Source organism: Engraulis encrasicolus, chromosome 15 (assembly GCF_034702125.1).
Source record: "Engraulis encrasicolus isolate BLACKSEA-1 chromosome 15, IST_EnEncr_1.0, whole genome shotgun sequence".
In the NCBI taxonomy this organism is placed as follows: Eukaryota; Metazoa; Chordata; class Actinopteri; order Clupeiformes; family Engraulidae; genus Engraulis; species Engraulis encrasicolus.
In genome coordinates this window covers 5,621,337-5,647,780 of record NC_085871.1, presented here as the reverse complement: position 1 = coordinate 5,647,780, position 26,444 = coordinate 5,621,337, and the positions used below count along the sequence as shown (strand labels likewise).

General features: G+C 43.3%; 1 protein-coding gene across 1 annotated transcript; it reads right to left on the bottom strand.

Annotated features, from left to right (window-relative positions):
- Window positions 1-13,362: 13,362 nt before the first annotated feature.
- LOC134464406 (solute carrier family 22 member 4-like) lies at window positions 13,363-26,075 on the bottom strand. The gene is made up of 10 exons (XM_063217856.1): window positions 25,561-26,075; window positions 24,697-24,800; window positions 21,368-21,522; window positions 18,073-18,244; window positions 17,119-17,245; window positions 16,514-16,614; window positions 15,370-15,584; window positions 14,812-14,994; window positions 14,092-14,227; window positions 13,363-13,528 (listed from the first exon to the last, which is right to left on the bottom strand). Exons 1-10 carry the CDS (start codon window positions 26,017-26,019, stop codon window positions 13,417-13,419), a joined length of 1,764 nt encoding a protein of 587 aa, XP_063073926.1. The 5' UTR covers window positions 26,020-26,075; the 3' UTR covers window positions 13,363-13,416.
- Between the last annotated feature and the right edge of the window lie 369 nt (window positions 26,076-26,444).

Sequence of the window (26,444 nt, the reverse complement as noted above, 5' to 3'; positions counted from 1 at the left end):
TGACCTGATGGCCGTTGAGTTATCCTGTGTGTCCTAAAGCATTTTTGACAACAACGTACCACTGCCCACACCAATATGATTAGTAGCACCAAGCAGAAGACTGCCAGCAGTGCTGCAAGAACAGCAGCCATCCAGTAATACCTGTCTGGTGGTGGTACGGTGGTTGAATTTCCTGGTGTTGGAATTATTTCGGTGGAAGTGTCTGTAGTATTGTTCAGACACTTTCCCAAATAGACGATCTGGCCAATTTCGTGAATGGGGAACTCTGGAAGCATTGCTGTGTTAAAGGCAGGGTTCACCCGTCCATCGACTGCCGTCATGGCTGCCCACATGCTTTGAATCTGAGTGTCTGGGCAAAGACTTGTGTCAGACTTGTGGTCTCCCTCACACAATGTGAAGTTGTACCAAGAGACGACCGTGGACCCTGGCTCCAGGGACAAAATTGCAATATGATCCCCATGGGGGTCATTGTGAAAGGTTGACAACTTTGTCAGCAAGAGCTCCACCCTGCTCCTCTGCACAAGCAAAGAGTAAAGACTGCGCTTGGTGACCAGACTGAAGCTGTAGCATGGTTCCATGGATGAACGACTAAGTTCCAGTGTGGTAGAGAGTTTGGTTGACAGGCCATGGCGGTCAGTGGCAACCAACACCAAATGCTGGGGTGAGAACTTCCGGTCAACTTCCAGGGGTATGCCATGGAGCTGCAAGCCAGTCAAGCCCAGCCAAGACTGTTCAGGTGGGGGAGGCCCATCAACAAAATGGAGCTGCAGGGACAGTGATCCGGTTTCTCCATCCTCTGGATCCTGGAATGTGCCGGAAGGTATTGTGTAATGGAATGGGAATCCAATGACGGCCTTGAGGACTGGGAGGGTTTCCATCACTCTTGGAGGGTTGTTAACTAGTCCTGCAATAAATGGAAAGAGACAAAATTAAGGGTGGGATTGGTCGTATTTTCATGCCAACAATTAGATCACCAGCAATTATGAAAACTCATAAGGAACTGATTTCACTAAATACTACAACATAACATGCAGGGAAGCTGACACGGGGGTCAGATGTCCCTGGCCCAGGGAGATTGGGGGCCCATAGTTGGGTCTTCATTACATTGAGTGAATTGGATGGGGGGCCCTTTCAGAGGACTTTGTCTTGGGCCCGGCCAAAGCTGTAAGCAGCCCTGACAGCATTAATATGCATTTAAAACATTTTACACATTGAAAGCATACATTTAAATGTGTTTTATGAGTAAATTTCAGGGAATTATGAGTGTTTTGTTTTATTGTGTGTTTTGCCTCTTTCATTTATTATAAGAGGAGCAAATACAATGAATGCAGTGCCTGTTTTATTTTGGACCCAATACCAGCACCCCACCCAAACCCATAGTAAGAATAACACTGAAGCAGTGTCAGCAATGGTGCATAACATAACTAAGTCCTTACCGGTGGCGGTGGCGGTGGTGGTGATAATAGGCACAGTGGATGTTGTTTGCTCCACTGCAGGTTTTGGACTCCATGACAGCGTTGAGGTAGGTATGCAGTCTCTCTGGGGTTCACTGAGTGTAGTCTTTACATGTAGTGAGGAGTTGTGTGGAGTGTTGGTCAGAGGAATGCTTGAGGTCTGTTCTGTCAAAATAACCCCTCCCCAGTCAACAGTTTTGGAATAAGTTCCACTGAGCACAATGGTATTTGCACTCGTAGGCATATTTGTCCCATCAGTATTCTGCACTGCTGTAGAACTAAAGGATGTGGGGGTCGCTAACAGCTCACTGACTTGAGGCAGGTGCATAGTTACCCTTTCCATATTAATGGTGCTACATGTCGCTCCTCTGTTACAGTGGCTGCTTTGTGTGGACTGTTGGGTTTCCTGAATAGATACCTTGGAAATGTGTGAGTTTGTCAGGTCTACTCCTGTTGCGGTGTCAGGTAGAGTAGCTGTGGCGTCTAGGGGGCTGTGGGTACTCATGAAAGGTGTATGGCTTGTCTTTTTTAACATCTGCATTGTGTTCTGAATGCATTGACAAGTGATAACTGTTCTTATGTAACTCATTTCACCTGTCCTATGGGATGCTATAGTTTTATAGCAAGGCTCGTGGTGCTTCAGACTGCTTGCCCATGCTGATGGCTCTTCAAGGCCATGGGATAAAGAAGGCTCTATGTGTTCCTTTGTGATGATGTCTTGCATGCCCAGTGATGCTGCTGAGGAAGCTGCATCAGCAATTATTAAAATGGGATCTGTTGGTGAGGGATATCCAAGGCTGCTGTGTACATCTACACTTTGAGAATATGTGCCTGTCTCAAGGCTAAAAGATGTAACTATAATGGTCTCCATATCAAGAGGTGGTGTGGTTTGTGTCTCTGAAGATCCAACCTCTGGCTGTTGTGGGGTTGACGAGATCCAGGAAGACAAGTTCATGGTTAGTGTAGGAGTAACAAGTGGAGTCTCCACCCGAGTGTTTGTGGTGGATAAGATCGACAAAGTGTGAGGCATTGAACGGAGAATCATTGTTGGCACTAAAACTGACACATCACTCCGCGTGGGCGATTGTACAGTGGTGAAACTGAGGGACTGCAGGAAACTGGTGTAGTCCTCAGAGGCATGTTGGGAGGCTTGTTCTGATTGCAGAGGTGCAGTCTTTGAAGACACTGGCTCAAATAGTGATGGTGGCACACTCCACCTCTCATCATCGATGTGTGAATGTGTACTTTTTGGCCAGTATGGACTAAATGTGGTTGATGATGCTATTTTTCCAGAAAGCATCTCCACTGTCGGGGTGACATTGTAGGTCATAGAGAATTCTAAAAGAGGAAGAAGGGAAATGCATTTTAAAGATAAGCATACGAGTCAATAAATTCTTATTTAAAAGTACTGGTACAGTACTTTTAGTACAATACAGTACAATAAACACCACAAAGTCAAAGCCATATATTTTAGCAGTCATATTAGTTTACATACCGGTGGAGTATGAGGCTTCAAATGAAGAAGCACTGTTCCATGGTGGTGTATCTGTCATCCAAACTGTAGCCAGTGATTGTATCTTCAAAGAGCTTTGTGCTTGTTCAAGTGAGTGTGGGGAAGATGGAATGACACTTGCTATTTCAGTTTGCACTGTGAGTGGCATGGTAGTTGGTAGCACCGTAAAAAATTCTGTCTCATACAATTGGGCCTGATGTAACACAGAGTAGTCTAAGTGATGGGATTGAACTATGAGATGTTCTGTAGAAAAAGGTGTTGTTACATGTACTTCTGAAGACATGAAATGTGTTGCAATCAAATCTGGGAGCTCAGATGGGACATCAGACAAAGAGTTTGTCACTGGAAGGTGAACAGAGTTACTGATCTGTGAAGGGATGCGAGAAATAAATATTCTAGTTAGCAGTGAGGGAACAGTTGTTGCCTTGTCGTCAGAGCCCAAGACATTGAAAGATGCAGTAAAAGTCGGTGTGGACTTTATTGCAGTGTCTTTAGCGGAACTTCCTTGGTGGCTTGACGATGTACTGTGAATAATATTTTCCCTGTCCACGTTGCTAATTGGTAACACAGATGCTTGCGTGTCCTGGCTCGTTTGTACTACTGATATGATGGGTCCCCATGTCATCAATGTTGGTGTGGTATACAAAGCTGAGGTTTGAGCATGTGATCTGGTGTCATCTGAGGTGACAATGTGCCGAGTATTTTCTGAATGCACAGTATCTGTTTTCCCTGTGACCCCAATGTCTGTAGTTTTTGTGACTAGTGCGGGGTGTAGGGGTTGCTTGGCGTCAGTGGTGGTCATATGTAAACTAGTGGCTGTGACACTCAAACATGTGTCGGGATGAATGGGGAATGTTCTGCTGGGCTGCAGTGTCGTCAGCAAAGGAGTGAATGACATCAATGAAGTAGTCATGAAAGGAGACAAGGTTGATACTGCTGCCTCTAGTTTTATATCTGACTCTAACGTGGCTGTTTCTGACGTTTCTATGGCAGGTTGTTCCTGGTTAGTGTTGTAGACCACCGAGGGTACTGATGACCTTGACATCACAGAGGCGCCGTGATGGTTGAAAGTAGTACTCACCCCAAATGAGTGGCTTGGTTCAAGTATGTTACTGGAAACAGTGGAGGACAGAGGGCTAGCTTCCCATTGGTTTGTGAACCTGTCCATTGGTAGGGAGGGAGTGTGTGTAAATGCTGAAATGTGTGTAGATGTTGAGGTGAGTGTAGCTGTATAGTATTTGACATTGATAGAAGAGCTGAGAGTATGATGAAAAATGTCTTGTTTGAAATCATAATCTAAACTTTGAGTCTGTGGCTCTGATAGAAATGCAGAGCTTGAGTTTGGCAAGTGTTTGGTCTTTGATGAAATGTCCATGGATTCTTCATACAAATGTTCAAGTCCGCTGTGGGGAATTGGCGGTGTTGGCAAAATGTAGTCTTGAACTGTCTTTGTGGAGTCAGGATGTTTAAGGCCATTGGTAAACATCTGATGGAGTGTTTGGTCTTGAGATGGAGGAAGTGCAAGACTCAGTGTGGGAGAGGAAGTCGGCTGTGGTACAGCCATCTGTATATTTGTCTCTGTGTGTTCAATCACATCCCTTGAGGAAATTCTTGGGGTGGGTGTTACTTCCATTTTGGAGGTCAAGTCATTTGCAGGTGTGGCCTCCAGCAGTGAAGTTTTTAAGGTGACCATAGTGGTCAACAGTGTAGCAGTCAGTCTATGACCGCCAACCTGGGCATCAGCCAGTCGTGTTGGAGGAGGAATCCCGAGTGTCGGTGTCGGGGTTTGCTGGTGCTGAGGCAGGAGGAGACTTCTCCTGGCACGGGTGGATGCTGGAAGATACCTGTTGCCCAGCACCCTCCAACCCAGCACCGGGGTGCCCAGCCAGGTGGACAGATGCCCAGACGCCACGCTATGCTCCAGCACCCTGGTCAGATCAGACAGCTGATCTGAACCGCCACATCCCACAGGCCAGAGCAGCTCAGATGAGGAGCCTTGGGTGACAGCGCCCCCTTCAGCCAGGACTGTTATGTTTCCCCTCAATAGTGCCGATGTGTTCCTGTACGCCAGAAGCCTGACTGATGCTGGGGTGAGATGGAGATACTCAGACAGAAGCCAGACCAGCTGCACACGGCTCTCTGCCGGCAGGCTCTGGGTGTCTGTCTTCAGAATAACATCTGCCCACATAATGGCCTCTTCAGGACACAGACGAGTAGCTCTGCAAAGGAATTTGTATTTATTCATTTATTTTTATATCCACACGAACTACTGCATTTCACCTCTCAATCATGCACAATTCTTAGAGGTTTGTGCAACTAAGAACACTAGGAGCCTTCTATAGGTCTAATATAGAATACAGTATTATTATTTAACTAATCAAAAGGGAGAAGATATGCGTTAAATAAAATATCATTCTAAAATATTTTTTTTCATCATTAAGGAATTTTGGTGAAATATAAAGATGTTGCTTCCAGTAGGAAGATCCTGAAAATGTACAAAACAAGATTGCAAGCAATAGTCAGCAACATAAAAAAAAAAACATTTCTTACCCTGTCCTTGGCATCACAGCTCTTTCATTGACATGAATTTTAAGTTTGAAAACATATCTCAGGCATGATCCTTGGCTAGATTGCACTTGAATGAGATGTCTCCCATGCTCCTCACCGAGTGCCAGACCAATCAATGTGTTTGTTTTGGGGCTGTGTGCCATCCAGTCGACCACATGACCGTTCTCATCTGTTGTCCAGACCTGCGGATGTTGAGCAGAAAAGGGAGACACCACTCATAGTCCACGGGCCAGGTGAGATGTCGGTACCACTCAGAGGGGCAAAGGTTGCTTATATTTTTTGAAAAGATACATGTCTGAAGTTAACATTTTTGTATGATAACCCTTCTGGAAGTACAGCCAAGTTAGGGTTATCAGCCGTTAAAGTAACACCCCCCATCAAAAATAAAGGTTTTTAAGATGGGTGCCTGTCTTTCTACTGGCCCTTGTTTAAGACATATAGGGATGGTTAATTTTGTTATGTGTGGTATCGTTGCAAAGGGGAGACTCTGAGCTTTCATCCGACACCTCTTGAGAACATTTTGGTTAAGTATAGCCCTCCCTGCAGCTCTTCAAACATTTACTCAGACACATTTTTTTCCATTTTCGCCGATATCATCTCTTGTCTTTTCATACTGTGGCATCAGGGAGCATCAGAAAGACCTATTTTAAACTCTAAAATATTGTCTTGAGTATCAGGAATCTGAAAATGTATCCTTTCACTATGTTATCCCATGTTTAGGGGGTGATTTTCAGTCTTGTATGAGGCATGTCATTTTTTTCAACCTCTAGGTGCATTTTGCAGTTGGTTGTCATAGCTTGTTATATACCATATGAAAGCTTGGAGTGGGTAGCATATTCATATATTATCATATATTTGGTGTACCTGTTTGCAGAGCAATGTTAACTTGGCAAATCATTTTCCATAACCAGAATCAATGATATAGTTTCTCAGTGATTCCATTGTGTCATATGGTGTCTGAATCCTGACTACTTGTACTAAAATCAATGTTGTTATGCGCCCAGAGGTTATATACCAGAAATATATGTGATAATGTCCCCTATGATATTAGTCTTGCAACTGAAATCATAGCAATTGTGTGAAAAACACAACATAAACTCATCCCTTAACTTGTCCCTTTTTAGTAGTCTTTAGTAGTAGAAAGTGAAGTGAAAGTCCAACTAGTTAACTCCTACATCCATTCACATTGTGACACAGCACTCCACAACACACTACACACTGTGCACACGACACACAACAAAATTGCATTTATGCCTCACCCGTGCAAGGGGGCAGCCCCCAAAGGGCATCCGAAAGGCAGCAGTGCAGCGGGACGGTACCATAATTGGGGTGCCTCAGTCATGGAAGAGGATGGTGGAGAGCACTGGTTAATTAATCCCCCCACTAACCTGGCGGGTCCTGACTGCAGTTGCACACTTGCAAAGCTTTGCAAAGATAGCACGAGTTCTGAACTTCATACTGCTGCAACAACTACTACACCATGCCACCGATGAAGCAACATGCATACATGTACTGTATTCACATGTGTTGGTGTACCAACTGAGCAACTGCAGCTCACTTTCCAGGCATCTTCCCATCCCTAGACCCAAGCAGCAGTAATGAACAATGGAGTAGAGTGAAGTAGAGTAGAGAACTGTATGGTACAGTAGAGCATAGTTCAGTAGAGTACAGTGCATTACAATAGGAGACCATGCTGAGCATTGAACTCTATGAACCTGGTAGTCACAGTAGATGTAATGGGTTTGTTATTGCCCTGCTACTCTACATGTGCTAATGTCACAATAGCACAGAACCTCATATCACACTGAATAGTACTCCCTGCACATGCACTGTAAATGTAGAGAGTAGGACCAACTGTGGCATTCATACAGTTACATAACAGCCATGCTACACATACTGTAACAGCACATGGGGCAGTTGTGGCGTAGTGGTTCAGGAGATGGACATCAGATCAGAGGGTTGCAGGTTGAAATCCCACCTGTATACTGACTTATGCATAAAACTGTATACTGCATACTACATACCACTTTAGAAAGAAAAAATGCATACACAAAGAAGATGTACACTTATCTGCTACTTAGGTACACCTTGCTGGGCTGGTACTGGGCTGGGTACTGGGCTGTAGCCTACCCCTTTTTCCATAAGAAGCCATTTAACTGCCTGCAACAACGTTCAAGTAGACTGGGGCATTGTAATGATGCTTGATTGGTACAAAGGGGCCCAACGTGTGCCAAGAAAACCTGAAGAATCCCCTGCTGAAATTATATTTTTGTCTTCTGAATGGTCAGTATACAGTCCTCACCAGTAGTATTTGGGTGCACAATGACAATGACAGCTTCCAAACATGTTTTTCATTCATCAATGAACTTTTTGCACTTTTCTGATGGTATTGTCCCTCACTCTTCCTTTGCAATATGTTCAACTTCTTCATGATCTTCAACTGTTATATCACAGAGAGTTTTTACATTTTGCTATAAATCATGACACCTCTGATACAGTCTAGGTCTCCAATACCAGATGCAACAAAGCCCTGCTGCCTGTTCAAACCACTACCCAAGACCGAAGTTGGCCTTTAGGTTTGTAGATGATAGACCTGCTGGTTTCCCTGCAAGAGGGCCTGTCTGGGAACACCAGATGTGTCATTATTGACTAAACAAAACCACTAAATGAAGAGCATCTCTAAAGGACTAGGCATGGACCGTTGCTAGATAGGGCACCAGACTGCCGCCTCTCTCTCTCGCCAATCCTTTCCTGTCACAAAATGAGCCATAAAAGACCAAAAAAGAGGACTAGGCCTCTAGAGGACATCTAATTGAAAGTACAAATTACATTTTAAGTTCAGTACTTTTTTTTAACTACTTTACCTTTACTTGAGCAGATTTTGGATGAGTACATGACTTTTACTTACCCCTCGAGTAAGATTTAAGAAAGATAGGCCTACGCTCACTTGAGTACAACTTCAACTCGTTTCCCATCTCTGCTGCTAAGCACATGTAAAATTAAGATACATGTAGGTCTGACATTTAGTAACCGAACATTTTTAAGTCATATTTAACATGACACAATATGTCTACAAAAGTTGACACGATATGTTTAAAGGCCTATTGTATTTCTCACACATTTGCTATGATTTCGGTTGGAACACTAACATCAAATGGGCCATCATCACATATGTTGCAGATGTTGTATATAAACTCTTGATGTATTGCATCACAACACTGATATTAGGACAAGTAGTCAGGATTCACATATCATAACACAATGGAATCGCTGAGAAACTGTATCAGTGATGCTGGTTGGTAAGGAAAATGCTTTACCTGCGTTGCTAAGCAAATAGGTACAGCAAAATATATCATAATATCCCATACACTGCAAACTCCAAGCTTTAATATGGTGTGTAATGAGCTATGATAACCAATTGCAGAATGGCCCTAGAAGCGTTGCCAGTTTACCACTACATGGAACTGATAGAGTAGTGTGGGGTCATGTACAATGCGGTGTAAAAAAGAAAAGTGGAGTGGGAGTCAGATATATTACGGTTACCACTCAAATTCATCTTCAAGGTTGAAACGTCTTGAGGTATTTTGGACATAAAATTAAGTTTCAGTCATAACAACAAATTGGCAACCGTTGCTATGCAAATAGGTTACTATGCAAATAGGTACACCAAATACATGGTCATATCTGTATACTATACAATCCAAGCTGTCATATGATATACAGGGTCGCTGACAGCCTTGGCTGGGCCCAGGACAAAGACATCTGAAAGGGCCCCAAATTCAATACATACAATGTAATGAGGATCAAATTCTGGGCCCCCTCTCTCCCTGGGCACGGGACAAGACATCCCTTTGTCCCCCCCTGTCGGCTTCCTTGATGATATATAACAAGCTATGATAACCAACTGCAGAATGTCTCAAAAAGGCCTGACTATACGAGACATTAGCACACAAAAAAACAGCAACAAAAAAGTGGCATGCCTGAAAATCACCCCCTAAAAATGGGATAACATAGTGAAAGGATATATTTTCAGATTCCTGATACTCAAGACAGTATTTTAGAGTTTTAAATAGGTCTCTCTGATGCTCCCTGATGCCACAGTATGAAAAGACAAGAGATGATATCGGCGAAAATTGAAAAAAATGTGTCTGAGTAAATGTTTGAAGAGCTGCAGGGAGGGCTATACTTAACCAAAATGTTCTCGAAAGGTGTCAGATGAAAGCTCAGAGTCTCCCCTTCGCAACGATACCACATATAACAAAATTAACCATCCCTATATGTCTTAAACAAGGGCCAGTAGAAAGACAGGCACCCATCTTAAAAACCTTTATTTTTGATGGGGGGGTGTTACTTTAACGGCTGATAACCCTAACTTGGCTGTACTTCCAGAAGGGTTATCATACAAAAATGTTAACTTCAGACATGAATCTTTTCAAAAAATATAAGCAACCTTTGCCCCTCTGAGTGGTACCGACATCTCACCTGGCCCGTGGACTATCACTCAGGGCTCACCACAAACACTACAGGCTGATTAAAGAGCTCCAAATAGGGCTTGGTATCAAGTGAAGTAGGTCAGGTCAAGAAGGTTCCAACTACACTGTCACTCACACAGATTATAGTCCTGCTTGGGAGAAAAATGCACACATCTGTAACATCATAGTACTACACACACACACACACACACACACACACACACACACACACACACACACACACACACACACACACACACACACACACACACACACACACACACGCAACTACAGCATGGACGCAAGAAGAATTCCTCCAACAATACCTTGGCTGTGTCAACTTCATTGATGTATGCAGGTAAAGGGATGCTGAATGCAACTCCAGCGTAGATGGAGAGCTCCGTCTCTCCTTGCTGCTCTTCAGGTGGCAGGCAGGGATGTGGTGCTCTCCCCTGGCTCTGCAGTTCCAAGCCCAGAAGCAAGAAGCACATGATGACGGCTATGAGGAGCAGGAGAACGGCAAGCCAGTTGGAGGGCATGAGACTTCAATCCTTCCTCATCATCAGTCTGCCCATGATGTCTCCTATTGAGTTATCACAGTGAAGAACCCAGAAGCACTATGATGATGATGATGATGATGATGAGACTGGCGGTAGCAACACCATACTTTTTTCTGGAAGAGTTTGCAGCAACAAGAGAACTTTTGTTTCGTTTTGTTCTTCGTGAGCATGATCATCTCATCTCATGTGAACTATCCCTTGGAGCTTTGTTGTAATTGCTGTTGACAAGCAGCAATTGATTATCCCATCAAAAAGTATTGATTGCATTTGTACACACTTCCAATGCCAGAGATGCTTGACTCAAAGACGAGAAAGAGTCTCACATGAGAATTCCACTGCACTTGTGCAACTTCTGCCTGCTGCTTGTTGGGTGATCCAGTTACATGTGTCTCCAGGTTGCTTAGAGACCTACGCCAGCTACCAGACACTCTCCTTCCGGCTACTGTGACAGTCTATAGAGACTGATCAATTGTCTTTTAAAAAGGGAAAACAATGCAATGTCACGTGTGTTTGCGGAGGCTTATCATATCATTTTCATCATTTGTGAATGATGTTTAACGCTAACAGATGAAGAACGAGAAATGAATATAATGAAAGTGAAATACTGTACGTTAAGGATTTTCTGTATAAAAATCCTGTATAAACCTAAATTTGGTTGTGCATTCAACTGTTTCCACTCTTCATCATTCTCTGGACACAAAGAAGCGCTTTTCTCTCTTCATTCTCTTGCTCTTGCTCTCGCTCTCTCTCTCTCTCCATGAGGAATGTTTGAAGCTGAGTTTTTTTGTGCCTGGTCTATCTCCTTCCTAAAGCAAACCAACCACATGTCTTGTCAGGGAGCCCTCTGTGGACTGAACAGGGGGGGTGGGGGTGGTCGTCAATCCTCAACTCTGAATGTCTTCGTTGTGTGTCCATGAATGAGAGTTGTCTAAGTCTTGGCAACAATTCAAGATTCTCTGGGCTTAACTTGGGGGAACTGCTTCCGCTTCATCAATGCCACATTTGTCAGTGTGATTCCTTGCAGGGTGAGAATGCCTTCATACCACTAGAGGAAATGTTACATCAGAGCTGTTGAGCAATTAGTCCTTCATACAATTCCTTGTATCCTACCTCAATGTGCACATAGGCCTAGAGTGTATATTTTCTTTTATCACAGAAGCATGTTACTGAGCTTCACTGGCACTTACATAGGTGAATGAACACATTTAGGTATGCGGTTTCCATTACTTGATAATCAAATGATGGACAAATCACAAAGCAAATTTAAATTTGATCTTGTATTTAAATGAGAGACATCGACAAGCCCATACATATTACTATTGCAGATGTGTTCTTCAGTCCAGAAGCAAGAAGCACATGGTAGTGACAAATTGGAGAGCAAGAGAACAGCAAGCCAGTTTGAGGGCATGAGACTATAATCCTTCCTCATCATTAGTCTGCCCATGATGGCTTCAGCCAAAGAACAAGCCCAATCAGAGATGGCAGCCTGGCCCTCCGGCCTGGCCAACTGTATACTGGCTAAACAGAGGGGCTGGTGATCAAACTAGAATAGCAATATGGGAATCTAAATGTTTTTCTTACGTCATACACTTGCGATGACCAGAAGACATTTTCATTACCTGGCATTGGGCAGACAGATAGACAGACCCATGCAATACCTGGCCCAATGCCAGGTAATGAAAATGTCTTCTGGTCATCGCAAGTGTATGACGTAAGAAAAACATTTAGATTCCCATATTGCTATTCTAGTTTGATTTCCTCCAAAAGGAAATGCTGTTATGTATCTGTATCTCCCCTGTTGTTTTGAATAAATAAATAAATAGAAATTCCATTCCAACAGCAGGTCTGTATTATCTAGCCATTTCCTCTATGTGCTCTCTTGTTGCTCTTTGTCCATTCATTGTAGCGAGACGAGTAGGGCGTCTTTGGGGAAGTATACCACTCTTGAGTGGTGATTGGATTGAATTGAATAACGTGAGGGAAAGGAAATCAATGTTCAACAAGAAGACCTAATCCATGTATATGACAAATTATGATGTACCCTCATTTGATGTACCCTGTAGGCAATTTAATGGAAAGATTAGTTTTGTCTCTCATCTCTTCTCTCGGATTGTATTCTGCCATTCATCCAAATGTCCACCAGGTGGCAGCATTAGAGAGGAGCTCACAGAGCCGTATATAAAGATATATACGGCATATACGGCTCTGGGAGCTCAGGCCTGGGAGGGAACTACTGCACTTAACTGAACACAGGGAACCACTCAACCACTTCTGCTGCTTGAAGACATCTTGCACCACTGAAATCTCACCAAAAAGACATAGAAACAAGTAAAAATAGCTTATTTTCTATACCTGGGAAAATGAAGAGTAATCAAAATCTCTGTGTGTGCGTGTGCGTGTGTGTTGAGTGCATCCGCCTTTCTTTAATATACATGTACTACATGATGATTTTAAGTGCAGTGGAGTAAAAAGTATTTTTTCTGTTAAAAATGTAGTAAAGTAAAAACCTTAAGTAAAGATACTTAAACACTGAACTTACAGTATGTAGGCCTACAGTAGCACAGTAAATGTATTTAGTTACTGTACTCCGTAGCTGACATATGAGCTTTGTGGTTACTAAGATGAACTGTAGGTGAACTACAGACGTACTGTATCAATAAATAATAATTATTACTATCATTATGTTAATTTGAAAACCACTGCATATTAATCAACCGGGGACTTTAAAGGGATTTTTTTCTTCTTTTTCTTTCCATTGTATTTATAAATAATCTTTCCAGTGTACACTGAATAAATATATCCAAATAGCAATTCTTTATTCCAATTCTTTACAAAATGTATACAAAACATTATGCAATAGAGGTAGACTGCACTGTTGGGTATTTTGAAGGGCATACGTCTGCAGTTTGGCTTGGTGTGTCACACTGCTGGTCTTGATGCTTCTCCTTGGACTGGCCAACCCTGAGAGGAAAACGACAAGAAAACAACATTTATTAATTACTCAAACAGATTTCATGACATTACAGTATATTTGGCACGTGGTTTTATTCAAATTCATTTACAATCGGGGACATTATCAGCCCCACACATCATGTGGGGAAATACAGCAGAGTTGGGGCAGAATATGTGGGTTTTTGTGTGGGTTTTTTTTCAATGAAGGAAAGCTGTCACGGAAGAGAGGAGTTTTCACATAAAAGAGATGATGACATATGGATAGCATGAAGAAACGCATCTAGTTGTCAGAGAAAATATCAACAGTGATGCATTAAGTGCCGTTGTTTTCCCACATACAGTATCAGAATTAGGTGGTCAAGAAATCCAGAACCCCCCTCGCACATGACACGTCTCTGGATCTACAACAGTTATGGTAAGTGTTGTGCTCTTTAAAGCTCACCTGGTGGTAAGATCTGTTTTGCACTATTCAACACCAGTTTCAAATGACACTGTCCAGAACGTCTTTGTTCCACCTTTTTAATCCATTGATGAGGCCTAGTTACAATGTCTGATTGGCAGCTGTCACTCACCGTATGACTGTCTGCATCTCAGCAATGGTCTCCGGGAGGACCTTTCCAAACGTCTCAGGCAGCACATAACATAGCAGGCCCGAGAGCACAGCCAAACTGCCAATCAGGATGTAGGGAATGTATTTGTAATAATTTCCTGTTATGGGGAGAGAGAGGGGGGGCGGAATAAAAAATACAGCATGAGAGATGTAGTGTATTAACCTGACTTTCCCCATGTCACCAATGTCTCCAATGCAGCTTTCCAAGACTAGATGTACAGTATGTATGGAGCAGGGAGGAACTACACACACAGTCTAACAAGACTCTGGTTAGTATGTCCTCAAGATAGAGAAGACCAGAAGAAGTCAACCTCCAGATGTAATGGTGCAGTGCATTCCAGTTTAATTCCAGAAGTTATGCTGCCAATTCACAAATGTTATCTATTCATGTTTAACACCATCATCAGTTTTTAAGTATTCATTAGGACTTTACATTTAGACTTTACATTTAGAATTTAAATTTCTCCTTGAGTAGGTGGGTCTTGAATACGTAGGTGGGACTTATCCATGTCCGCCAGTCATAGATGTCTTTGGCTGGGGGAAAAAGAAATCTACTTTGGCCAGACCAGTAAATAATACTAGTTGATAACCTACTACATATATTTCTGAAAATATCTGGTAGGTTTCTGAAAAGGAAGCATACATCTCGGAAAACAAACTGGACTTAAATACATACTGGTACCTAGATAAATGACAAAGGGGGAGATGATGCCTCCGATGCGCGCGGCCATTGAGCACGTCCCCATGGCCATGTTGCGCACCACAGTGGGGAAGAGTTCAGCGGTCACGGCGTAAACCACGCAGAAGGCTGCCGTGATGCCAAACTTGCCCACCATCTCCAGAAAGATGGCTACTTCTGGCAGATCTGCAGAGAAGGGTTCATTTATTACAGTAATGAACAACAGTCAGTTAGAAACATTAGAGCACATCTTAAATAGCAACACAGGGCCCACTCCCTACAGAGCCGGACTAAAAGACTATACCCTCAGGCAATAAGACTTATGAATTCACAGGACTGTTGAAAATACTATCACTACTGCCTAACGTTTACATTACATCTCTACTGCACTTTACTTGGCAATCTGCTACCCCTGCTACTACTACTACTACTACTACTACTACGACTACTAAGTGTTGTACTGCAAACACAATTTCGTCGCCTTTTTGACAATAACAATAAACTCTTGAATCTTGCTAGAAGCTAGTCAGGTGTGTGCAGTGCAGTGGATGGTCTCCCCACCTGTGGGCACAAGCTGGATGAGGAGGATCATGACGCCGCCCAGCACGAGGGTGGAGGACTGGCAGAAGCGACGCGAGCAGTACCTCAGCAGCAGCATGGCCACGATGTAGGCGGGGATCCCCACCACCGCCGACAGGAAGAAGTTGAAGTGCTTGCTGCCGTGCAGGTTGGTGGTGTTCAGCAGCAGGGCGAAGTAGGCCATGGTGATGACCATCCTGGGAACAGACCAGGGGGAGAGGGTTTTAAAAAAAGGAGAACAAATTATCTGACTATGGTACTACAAATTAAAATGTCTTTATTCATATGACAAGTCCTACATGGACATATTAAAAACAACAGCATGTGTGCCTTCCTCAGGGCAGTAACACAAAATATCAGAGTAGTGCATTTGTTAAAGGTGTAGGAGAGGACAGGTGCAGACAACTAGAAAATTAGTGCTGAGGTTCTCCACAAAACTGGGCTCGCCACTCAAACAGCTCTCAGAAGCACAGAGCTGTCAATCAAACTACCTAAAAACTCACCGCCTCTCACAAGGTTCCCCACATACCACAGTAAACATTCACACAATTATAATCAAGAAAGTTATTAGAAGAGTCGTTCATTAGCCTGGAGTTCTGGGCAGTGATGAGTTAGGACGAGCAATAGCAGAGTGTTTTAACTGATACGATAGGTGTTCAGTAGAGGTCTTAGAGTAGCATGACACAGGAGGTAGACATTACCCAAAGGCTGGAAGAGTGAAATAACGTGTATAGCCTCAAAGCAACACTAAGCATAATGCTTTAATTCGGTAGGTGGTCAAATGACACAAGGCAAATGAATGTCCTCTTGGCAGCCCAGGTGATCTGTATGAGGAAAACAAGCTTCTATACCATAACATGTATGCATGGTTTGATGTAGTGTTTTGGTAACCTAGAGCAGTGGTCTCAAAATGGTAGACTTCGAGCCAGATCTGGACAGGGCATGGCAAAAATTTGGCCCGCTATGAGGTTGGAACAAATGAAGACATACAGTACTATTATATGTGTGCTATCTGTGGCGGTCAAGCAATTTGTTTGGCCCTCAGCCTCATTTGCGCTACATAATTTGGCCCTTGTGGAAAAATGACTGGAGAGCACTGGGCTAGAGACTAGAGAACATGGCAGACCAGAGGATGGAGCAGACGATGATGAGGGTCACGGCGTTGCAGCTCCTCAGGATGTCCAGCATGCTGTGCTTCTTCTCCTCTTTGGCCTTGGCCTCCAAGATCTGGGAGACACAACGCAATAAAACAGACATAGTAACCACTGGTCAGTTGCTACGTTTACATGCGACATTTAATTCGGAATTAACTCACTTCAATTCTGCATAAAGCTTAATTCCGCTTTACGTCATGTAAACACTTAACAATTCAGAAATTAAATGAAAGATCAAAGTAAACTCAGCAGATCTTTTTAATTCCGAATTACTCATGCGGAAATAAAAATGTCATGTAAACGTAGCAAAACTTGACCTGGGGGATACTGTAAAGGCATAAAATGACAAATGACAAAAGATGCCTGCACCCTTCAGCCAACTAGGACTTCTTCAGAGCCTGAAGATCTAAGCATCTTTGTAGCGTGATAAATCTAAAAATCTGTAACTATGTCTGTAGTGCCCTTTAGCAAGGCATTGGCCTATAACTAATACCCTGTACTTAACCAACTCGAATTCGCTTGGGATATTTGCATTGAAAACGTGAGATGTATTGTACCGTCGACAGATGCAGCTTACCTCAATGGGCGTGAAGATGACCTCTGGCACGGCCACCTTGTTCATCCTAGCTGCTTTCCTGAGTATGGCCTCAGCCTCCTCCACCCTTCCCTGGGACAGGAGCCAGCGCGGAGACTCTGGGACCAGCCTGGTGTGGGGGGTGGGGGACAGACCACAAGTGCAGCAGTTGACTTGCGGTCAGTAGGGGGGAGAACATTACACGACTAAGGTAATATAGATGCACATGGTAGACTAAAAGATTAAGCATGTACTACTTCATTTAACCTGTTTGCTGCCTATTCATTCTACTATGCTTTCTGGCTACAACCCTTACTACAACATATTGAAATTATTAATTACCTACGCCAAAGAGGTTATGTTTTCGGTCGCGTTGGTTTGTCTGTCTGTCTGTCTGTTTATTAGTCTGTTCGGATAACCAGCAGGATAACCCGAAAAGCAATACACGATTTGGATGAAACTTTGTGGAGTTGTTGGAAATGACAAAAGGAGCAAGTGATTACATTTTGGTGCTGATTCAGATCAACATTTCGGAACCAGGATTTTTTTAAAAAAAAGATTCTTCAGCATTGCTAGCCTAGAAATCTAGACGCCCCTAGTGACCGCAAATGAAATTGCGGGACAGGGCTAATTTTGACATTCCACTATCTAACTGCACAAAAAGAAGGCAGAAAGACTTTAAAAAAAATAGGGTGTAACATAGTCAAATGTTCTATCAAACAGCTTCCTTTGGCAGAGGTCTGCACTTCTAGTTGGTTACTGTAATACAGACACAACAGATCGATCGGCTGAGTGCACGAGTCAGTGTGTGATGGAGATCATTCAGGCTCTGAAAGTGTGTGTGTGTGTGTGTGTGTGTGTGTGCGCGTGTGCGTGTACGTGTGCGCGTGCACGCGTGTGCATGTGCGCTTTCGTGCCTGTGTGCGCGCATGTACGTGCGTGCGTGTACCACCTTACCACCAGAGGGGGATGTAGAGTAATCCAGAGGCGGCCATGGGAATGATCAGGAGCCTCCAGTCCCTGAGGAAGTAGGCGAACAGGGGCAGCAGCACCTGGCCAATGTTGGAGGACATGAAGACACCCAGGGAGCAGAACATCACTCGAGTGGCTGGGCTCAGCATCTCAGAGCCTGTCTCACACAAGACACAGATATACAGTACAACTCACTGAATATACAATCTGAAAACTGGACAAAGACTGAAAAGATACCAATACAAACACACCAAAAACATTTTAACCTTTTAGCAGAACAACACATTTCGCTTGTGCTTCATCAGGGTCACAAGCGAAACATGTTGTTCACTAAATAAAAAATCCGCAAAACGAAGTCCACCAGTGTGCGCTGATTATTCTTGTTTTTCTCGGATTACTGATGACTGCACTTCAGCAGCAGCTAGAAACTGCATAGGAGCTTCAGATGGGTGAGTAACCTTTTAGCAGGTTAAGAACCACTGAACTAACATATTCTGAAAATGTTCAATCCCTACCCTGACCTCAAGACTGATCATGGACTGGAAATCTCCAAATACCCAACACTCCACTCTACAGCTCCAGCTCATATTCATCCTTGATTATGTCAATTTAAGTGACACAATGTTGGTTTTGGTGTTGTTTGAAAGCTCTTTTCTGGCTCTACAGATCACAGACTCAGAAAGTTATGATTATGAAATACAACATCATCCTAGTATCAATGAGATATATCTTAAAATGGCCAATATCTTGTCTAAATTGAGTCTGCAATGTCATGAACAACTTCTGAAAAGAAGGTGTTTGGCTTGAGTCTTGAGTCATTTGAGAGATAGTGACTTAGCCTACAAGGTGAAATGAGTTGTAGTAAAGTAACTTTACTACAACCTACAAGGTGAAATGAGTTGTAGTAAGTTACTTTACTACAACTCATTTCACCTTGTAGGCTAAGTCACTATCTCTCAAATGACTCAAGACTCAAGCCAAACACCTTCTTTAAAAGTAGTAATAGAATAGAGACAGAGGAGATGACTGTTACTTCACCTGGTATCGTTTCATCATTATTGTTAAATCTGGGTCGGTTGGGCCCCAAAGTGATTTATGATTTCACATGAAAGGACCCCTATGGCATATAAAAGGACCCCTATGGCACTCACCCCCATCCAACCCCGTTAAGTGCACGAAGAGCGTGGTAAACACATCGAAGCAGCCACACACCACCGTCACGCAACCCCAAAGTCAATTTGATGGGAAAAAACATTCAACTGAGGACACCATTGCTGTGGGGCTTCACACACTCCATATATTTCACACCAGCCAGGCAGCTTATCAGCTGTTGTAACAGCTGCCCTCAGGTAAGTACAGGTCCATACAGCCCCACAAAGTACTCTCCAACAGCCAGTTCCACAAGGATGCCAATGCTAAATTCATAATAAGGCAATGTATTCATTATTTACACCGGATATGTATTGAGATATTCCCACTGTTATTTCAGGAGATGGAGAGATGGCTTAGTTATTTATTCATTTTTATCTTAAAATAGCACTTTACATAGAAAATATACCTACACAGCGCTATTACTGTTACTCGTTAATCAATACACAATTTTTGTTGGGTTTTTTGACTATGAAAAATAATCTTTTGAACCTTGACTGAAAGCATTTTTGCACCATTTACTTGTACAACTTGTATTAGTCAGTATGTCACAAAATAAACTTGCGCACACACACACACACACACACACACACACACACACACACACACACACACACACACACACACACACACACACACACACACACACACACACACACTTTAGTCTGCACCATTGCACAGTCCAATGAAGCACCAGAACAGTCAATGTACTGTGTATAGCCCTCCTAACTGGCCAAGTGCCCAACATGGCAGTACTTCATTGCTACACATCAAAAAGTTTTACTGTTTTCAGCTCTTTGTTTTCATTCGGTTTTCATATGGCTGTACTCTGGCACTGTGGACAGTTTGATGTGTGGGTAACTTGCCTGATTATCATCAACTTTCAAATCTCTTTTCGAGACTTGGTCTGACCAAGACCATAGCGATTAACGTTTCCCAAACGGCATGATTGACCCGCCTGACCTCGGTTTGCTACAGCCAGAAAAGGCTGTGTGCCGAAGCTTAAACCAAATCTTTTCTTAGTCCCAATAGAACGTCTCTGCTTAAACCACGTCACTGCCTTGGAGACACCTCTACCCAAGGACGTTGGAGCTCCTCTAAGTTTATTGGTGGGTGGAGTTTTCACAATCTCTCTGGAGCTCTGAAACTATATTTGTATCTAACACTGCGGTCCGGTTCTCGATTCTGATAGGCTGATAGCTGTGGTCAATCGAGCGTAAACCTACACCTTCCACCTGAAGATTCTATGCGAGTCTAAGTTAGACCCAGCACATCTACGTCGGTAATGAAAATATGTTGCAGTTGGGGTAGAGATTCTGCAAGAAGAGCACATCTTTGCATCATCTGTGGTTGGGGTATCAGTGTGGTGCAAGACATTTCATTCCTGTACTGGGGTGAATTTCTCGAAACCAAAGTTGCTTACTACATTAGCTACTTTGTTGCTTTCGATGCATTTTCCCATTGGCAACTACCGAAGTTGCTAACAGGCTAACAACTTCCCTTCTGAGAAACTCACCCCTGCTGTGTTTATTGCCTCTTGCTGAGTTTTTGTAGCAGTTTTGTGTTTTCTGGCAGCGCGACGCACGCACGCATGCCAAGTAACGTTGCCGGGGTAACCACAATCACTTCCTCAACTTGTCAACTCATCGCGGATTAAATTAATTGTCATTAAAGCGTTTTTAAAGAAATTTGGTCAGCGATTAAGTGTAACAGTGTTAGATAAGCAATAAGCCACTTCAGTCCGTGGGTTATGCTCAATTGATAACGGGCAAGGGGACGTTTACGGCGCTCCGCTTTGCATCGTGCCCCACTCCCCTTGGCCGTTATCAATCGAGCATAACCCACGGCCTCTCGTGGCTTATTGCTTAAATTGCTCCTGGCCTGACTGGTAGCAATAAACGCAGAAGGAGTTATGTCACTAGGAGGGCGTGGCCTGGCTAGTGGGTAGCTGAGTGTTGGTTGGGGTTGAGTGGGCGGATGGGGTGAGGATTGTAGTGTTGAGTTGTTTGATGCTGGTTTTTTTCTTACATTTGAAAATAAAATTAAAAATGAGATACGAAAAAAAAGTTGTTACTGTAACACTGTGACATCTTCTTTGAGATAACTATGGTAAATGGACTCACAGCCATACCGAGCACATAGGCAACGACGTAGTTGGAGAATCCACTGGCTCCAATGAAGAAGAAGTCGATGGTGAAGAACTCCCAGCTGGGCGAGAAGATCTGGATGAAGATGGTCACCGTCTGGATGGCCATGGTGCCAAGCATGATAGGGCGCCTTCCATACCTTTATACCACACACACACACACGTGCAAACACGCACACGCACGCACACACACAGACATTTAGCAAAGACACAAACATAAACCACAGTGCTTACAAGATGTGGCAAATACACACATACAAACACACACACACACACACACACACACACACACACACACACACACACACACACACACACACACACACACACACACACACACACACACACACACACACACACACACACACACACACACACACACACACACACACACACACACAGGCAAGGCAAGGCAAGTTTATTTATATAGCGCATTTCATACACAGGTGCAACTCAATGTGCTTCACAAAGTTAACAAATCTAAATGAAAGGAAACAGGGAAGAAAGAAGGAAATGAATTAGAGTCAACACACACACACACACACACACACATGCGCACAAACACCCATTGATCAACATTATGTGAAAATACAGAGGACACCACACTACAGAGAAGGAGAGCACAATTGATCAAATTTTAGTCATATTCCTATTTTAATCATGCAATGTGAACGTGATTACATGAGATTAAATATGCTCATTTAAAAACACAGACCTCTAATGTGATGAATAATTATGCTTAACAATCGTGATAAAAGACACAGCGTTATAACTGTACTGTTACCAGAATGGCCATGACCAAGTCGTTGTGCATTACCGGTACTAAAGCCCCTGTGTTATGTAGTGTAGTACTGCGGTAGTTTTCAATGACTATTGCAGCATACATTGTGGGGTTACCAATATTGATGAAAATAACAGTGATTGTCTTTAGGCCATTCTTGTGCAGCTGTTCTACAGGGCACAAGGTAACACTAGGCCTACGGTAACACTTTAGATTTTAACAGTCCCTTAAAAAGCTTTATTACCACGTAATTAACATATGTTTGTGAACTAATTCCTGGGTTGCAGTTACGTCATTCGCAGGAACGTGCGAAATTTGGATGGTGGGCGACCTGGGATTGGAGCCATTGAAACCCATTCAGAAATACATTTTTTCGAACACCCACAGAAAGTTTTGAGTTAGACGTAAAGACACACTATAGGTCTTGTTTCAAAAAAAAGAATCTCAGCTTTCCATAAGTGAAAACAGTATGTTCCAAGCTTCTACTAATCTGAAGGTAGCCCACTTTCGCAGCACAGTGGAAATCTGCTCCTGCTGAATGAGCTTGATGTTTGTTTGCCTGCCAGACACTTCTACATCCAGTGACTTAATTTTTTGCTCTTTGGAGAACAAACCTGCAGGACTGCTGCAACTGTGATGCTTGCCTGTTACGTTAACGTACTATTCCTTAGTATTTTACAAACATTTGTAAATGTTTTTTGTTGATAATTATTTCAAAGTGTTTCTTCAGATTTTTAGCGAGTGTTATTTTGGCAATAGGAAGCCCAGTTTCAATGAGCAGCATAGTTGCAATACCTACTCCGTCCACCATCCTACACAGTGCACCTTTAAGCTTTTTAGCAAGTGTTATTCTGACTCTTTAGTGTTGCCAGGGCTACCACAGTAACCTTATACTGCAGGCCAGGTGAACCGCCATGCCATGCATATACCCCATGCTGTTTCAGTCACGCCAACACAGCACGGCTTCGTCCAGCAATTCAGTCAGCCCGTTAAGACACTGCTCCTGTTATAAATAGCCTGTTACCAGAATGCCAAGGACTAGGCCGTAGTGCATTACTAGAGTGTAACGTCATAGTGGTGTAGTACAATGCTAAAATCTTTTCATCGACTATTACGGCGTTCCACTGGCGGCCTTTGATCCAATGGAATCTTCCACTTTGATTTAAGAGAGGGCTCACGGCATCACCCAACTCACTGATAGGCCCCTCACAGCAGGACATTCTGTCAAAAGCAAGAACTTTTCATAACAAAAAAGGAGGAGGAGCTACGGTTGTTACAAAATAAAGGCGGGGCTTTCATTACAAAATAGAGCAGCTGTTGTTACAAAATAAAGGCGGCAGGGTTTTCATTACAAAATAAAGGAGAAGCTCTGATTTCAAAAATAAAGTTGGAGTTTTTGGAGCAAAATAAAGGCAGAGCATTGACTACAAAATAAAGGTGGAGCTTGATTTTATACAACATCGAAACATTACTCACTTTACTGGATAAAAAAAGTTTTGATTACAAAACAAAGGCGGAGCTTTGCTTACAAAATAAAGGTGGGGCTTTACCTTATACAACATCAAAAGAGTTGGGAGTTGCAATCTGCTCCAGTTTCTCCAGTTTCACTCCCCCTGACTAGGTCCCCTGAAAAGACTAAGATTTTGTATTGCGGATCTAATTTCGAAAGTTGTTTTACAAAACTGCACAAGCTATTTATTCTCTATCCATTCTGTTTCGTATCATATTTCTTATAAAGGTGCACATGATGTCATATGTATCTGATTACCAGCTATACCCACACCCACCTTGAGTAACACGTTCAGCTGCAAACACTCTACAGACATAATCCACTTGCATTGTACAGCATTTCCAATGAGAACTGCATGCATGGGCTGTGTGTAATGTCACGTGCAGTGTGTTGTGCTGCGGTGGGGTGTCCATTTTACCATTAGTGTCGAGTGGAATTGTACTGGATGCAACATTGTGCAGTAGCCTTCAGCATTGAGGTGTAGTGTGGCATAAAATGGCATTCAGTGATGGGTAGTATGGGCCTTTGCCATGTCACGCCTGCATTCATAGCAGGAATAAGTTGCATCCAGTGGCATGGACATAGGCCTACGTCACAGTTTTCTGCCTGAGACCTGTAGTTGCTCACACCTTCTTTGCTTGACAGAAGTACTTTGTATAAGATACAGAGTGTGTTTTGTATGTGTGTATTTATGTAAGCTGGGTGAGCGAGGGTGTTTGCGTGTGTGTGTGTGTGTGTGTGTGTGTGAGAGAGAGAGAGAGAGAGAGAGAGAGAGAGAGAGAGGGGGGGGGGGGGGGAGAGAGAGAGAGAGAGCGTGCGAGCGAGCGGGTGTGTTAATATGTGAACTGATGCAAGTCAAGTTGTTGTACGCAAATGTGTGCTATATGTACGGCACTGTGCAATAATGTGTATTATGTCTCTGTGTATGTTTTGTATTTGTGTATTTATTTTGTTGATCCGGAAATGTGGAGACATGTTGCAGGCACATACACAGTGGCCAGGTGTGGTGTGGTGTGCACACACCTGTCGGAGAGCTGCCCAGAGATGAACGTGCCAAACAGTACGCCCAAGAAGTAGATGGAGGTTGTCAGAGGTTCCTTTTGCTCATTCTCACACACCAGGTCCCACTGTAAGTTCAAGCATTAAAACTGGTGTAATGCAATACCTCAATGGAAAAGCATACCCATCCATTAGCCACTCTTTGTGTTGCTGCTTATCAATGTGAAATATAAGAACACAATGGCCATGCTCTTTAGGGTAGGCCTACCCAACACCTGCTATGGGGCACATCTCGTTTACTATCATCACGTGACATAACAATTATAAAGACTGCACATGAGCAAAATCAAAACGTAATGTTTCTTTACAACAGACGCTGGCACTGAGATCAAGATGGTCTGATGAAAATTTCTGCTAAAACAAAGGGATACCAACCACTAACACGTTTGCGTCAGTCAAGTGTATTTTTTTCATTGAAAAATGGAAATAGAAAAGGAATTTCCACCAAGACTACAATGCACACCTGTATTTAAGTGTCGGCACAGTGTGTCAGCAGTTTTCAGCCGTTGTTTCTCAACACAGCACTCTGCATAAAATGTCATTTTGAAATAATTCTGTTAAAATATATGTTCAACTTCAAGTGATGTAGTAGCATAGTAACGCGTTCCACTACTACACCTACATCGCCTAGGCTACTTGAGAATACTATTTTCACCTTTTGGTGTTGACAAATTTGAGATGTTCATGAAACAAACATAAATGCAATAGCCTATGTGCAAACGGAAGCTTTTGGAGAGTAACGCATTAAATCATTTTAGAATTAATTCCGCAAACTCTTGTCAATTGTCGCTACACAAGTAGCCTATGCTTCTGTGTTGGGGCGCTCACCTCGGTAACAATGGTGGACTGGTAGACCTCTTTACTGTATGTCCATCCATCCAGGCATCTCTCCTGTGGAAGTCCACTAAGGTTCACGTCCACATGAGGGTCGAGGTCCAGCAGGGAGAAGTTCTTGAGCACGTCCAGGCTGTATCTGCTGCAGGAGCTCCGTCTCAGAACTCCGTTCACTTGCTCCAGGGGGATGCTCACGTTCCTCCATCCCTCACTGATGTTACTGTCCTGGGGTACCAGGCACTCGTGGGGCGGCGTGTCCCCCACAAAAACGATATAAACCCCAACGATGCCATTAGGCAGGATGCTGAAAGCCAGGGAGAAGAAGATGAGAAACTGAAACGGACCCCAGGACCCAAGGAAGGACGTGATCTCGTCATACTCTCGCGCCCTCTCCGCGCTCTTTAGTAAACTGGTCTGCTGCACAATATCTTCACTTGCATGGGTTGTTTTCATTCTTGCACTCTGTTTAAAAGCTTACGGTGAGATCATGGCTTATGATTTATCTTCCTTTCTCGCTGGTGCTAGTTAAAAACAGAACTTGGAATAGGCCTAATCGCTGTGATGTTATGCACAAGCGCCTCACTTGCCCCCACCTTCCGCTTCTAGGTCAATTGCCCATGGGCCCCTAGTTCGAATACACAACAGACGGGTGTCAAGTGGGAGAGCTAATTTGGACTCCCATTCGTTGTCTTTTTGCTTCTTGGGTCCCTTGGAGGGGCGTGACTTGGCTCTCCATAAATGGAACGCGCATCCTTTTGTTCCGAAGCGCGAAGCTCCGCCTCAGTCATCTTGGAGATGCCGTAGCCTACTCACACAGACTGAATCAAAAACACGGCTTTGGACTGGGCTATTTTGAGGATGATTGGAAAAAAAAGTTA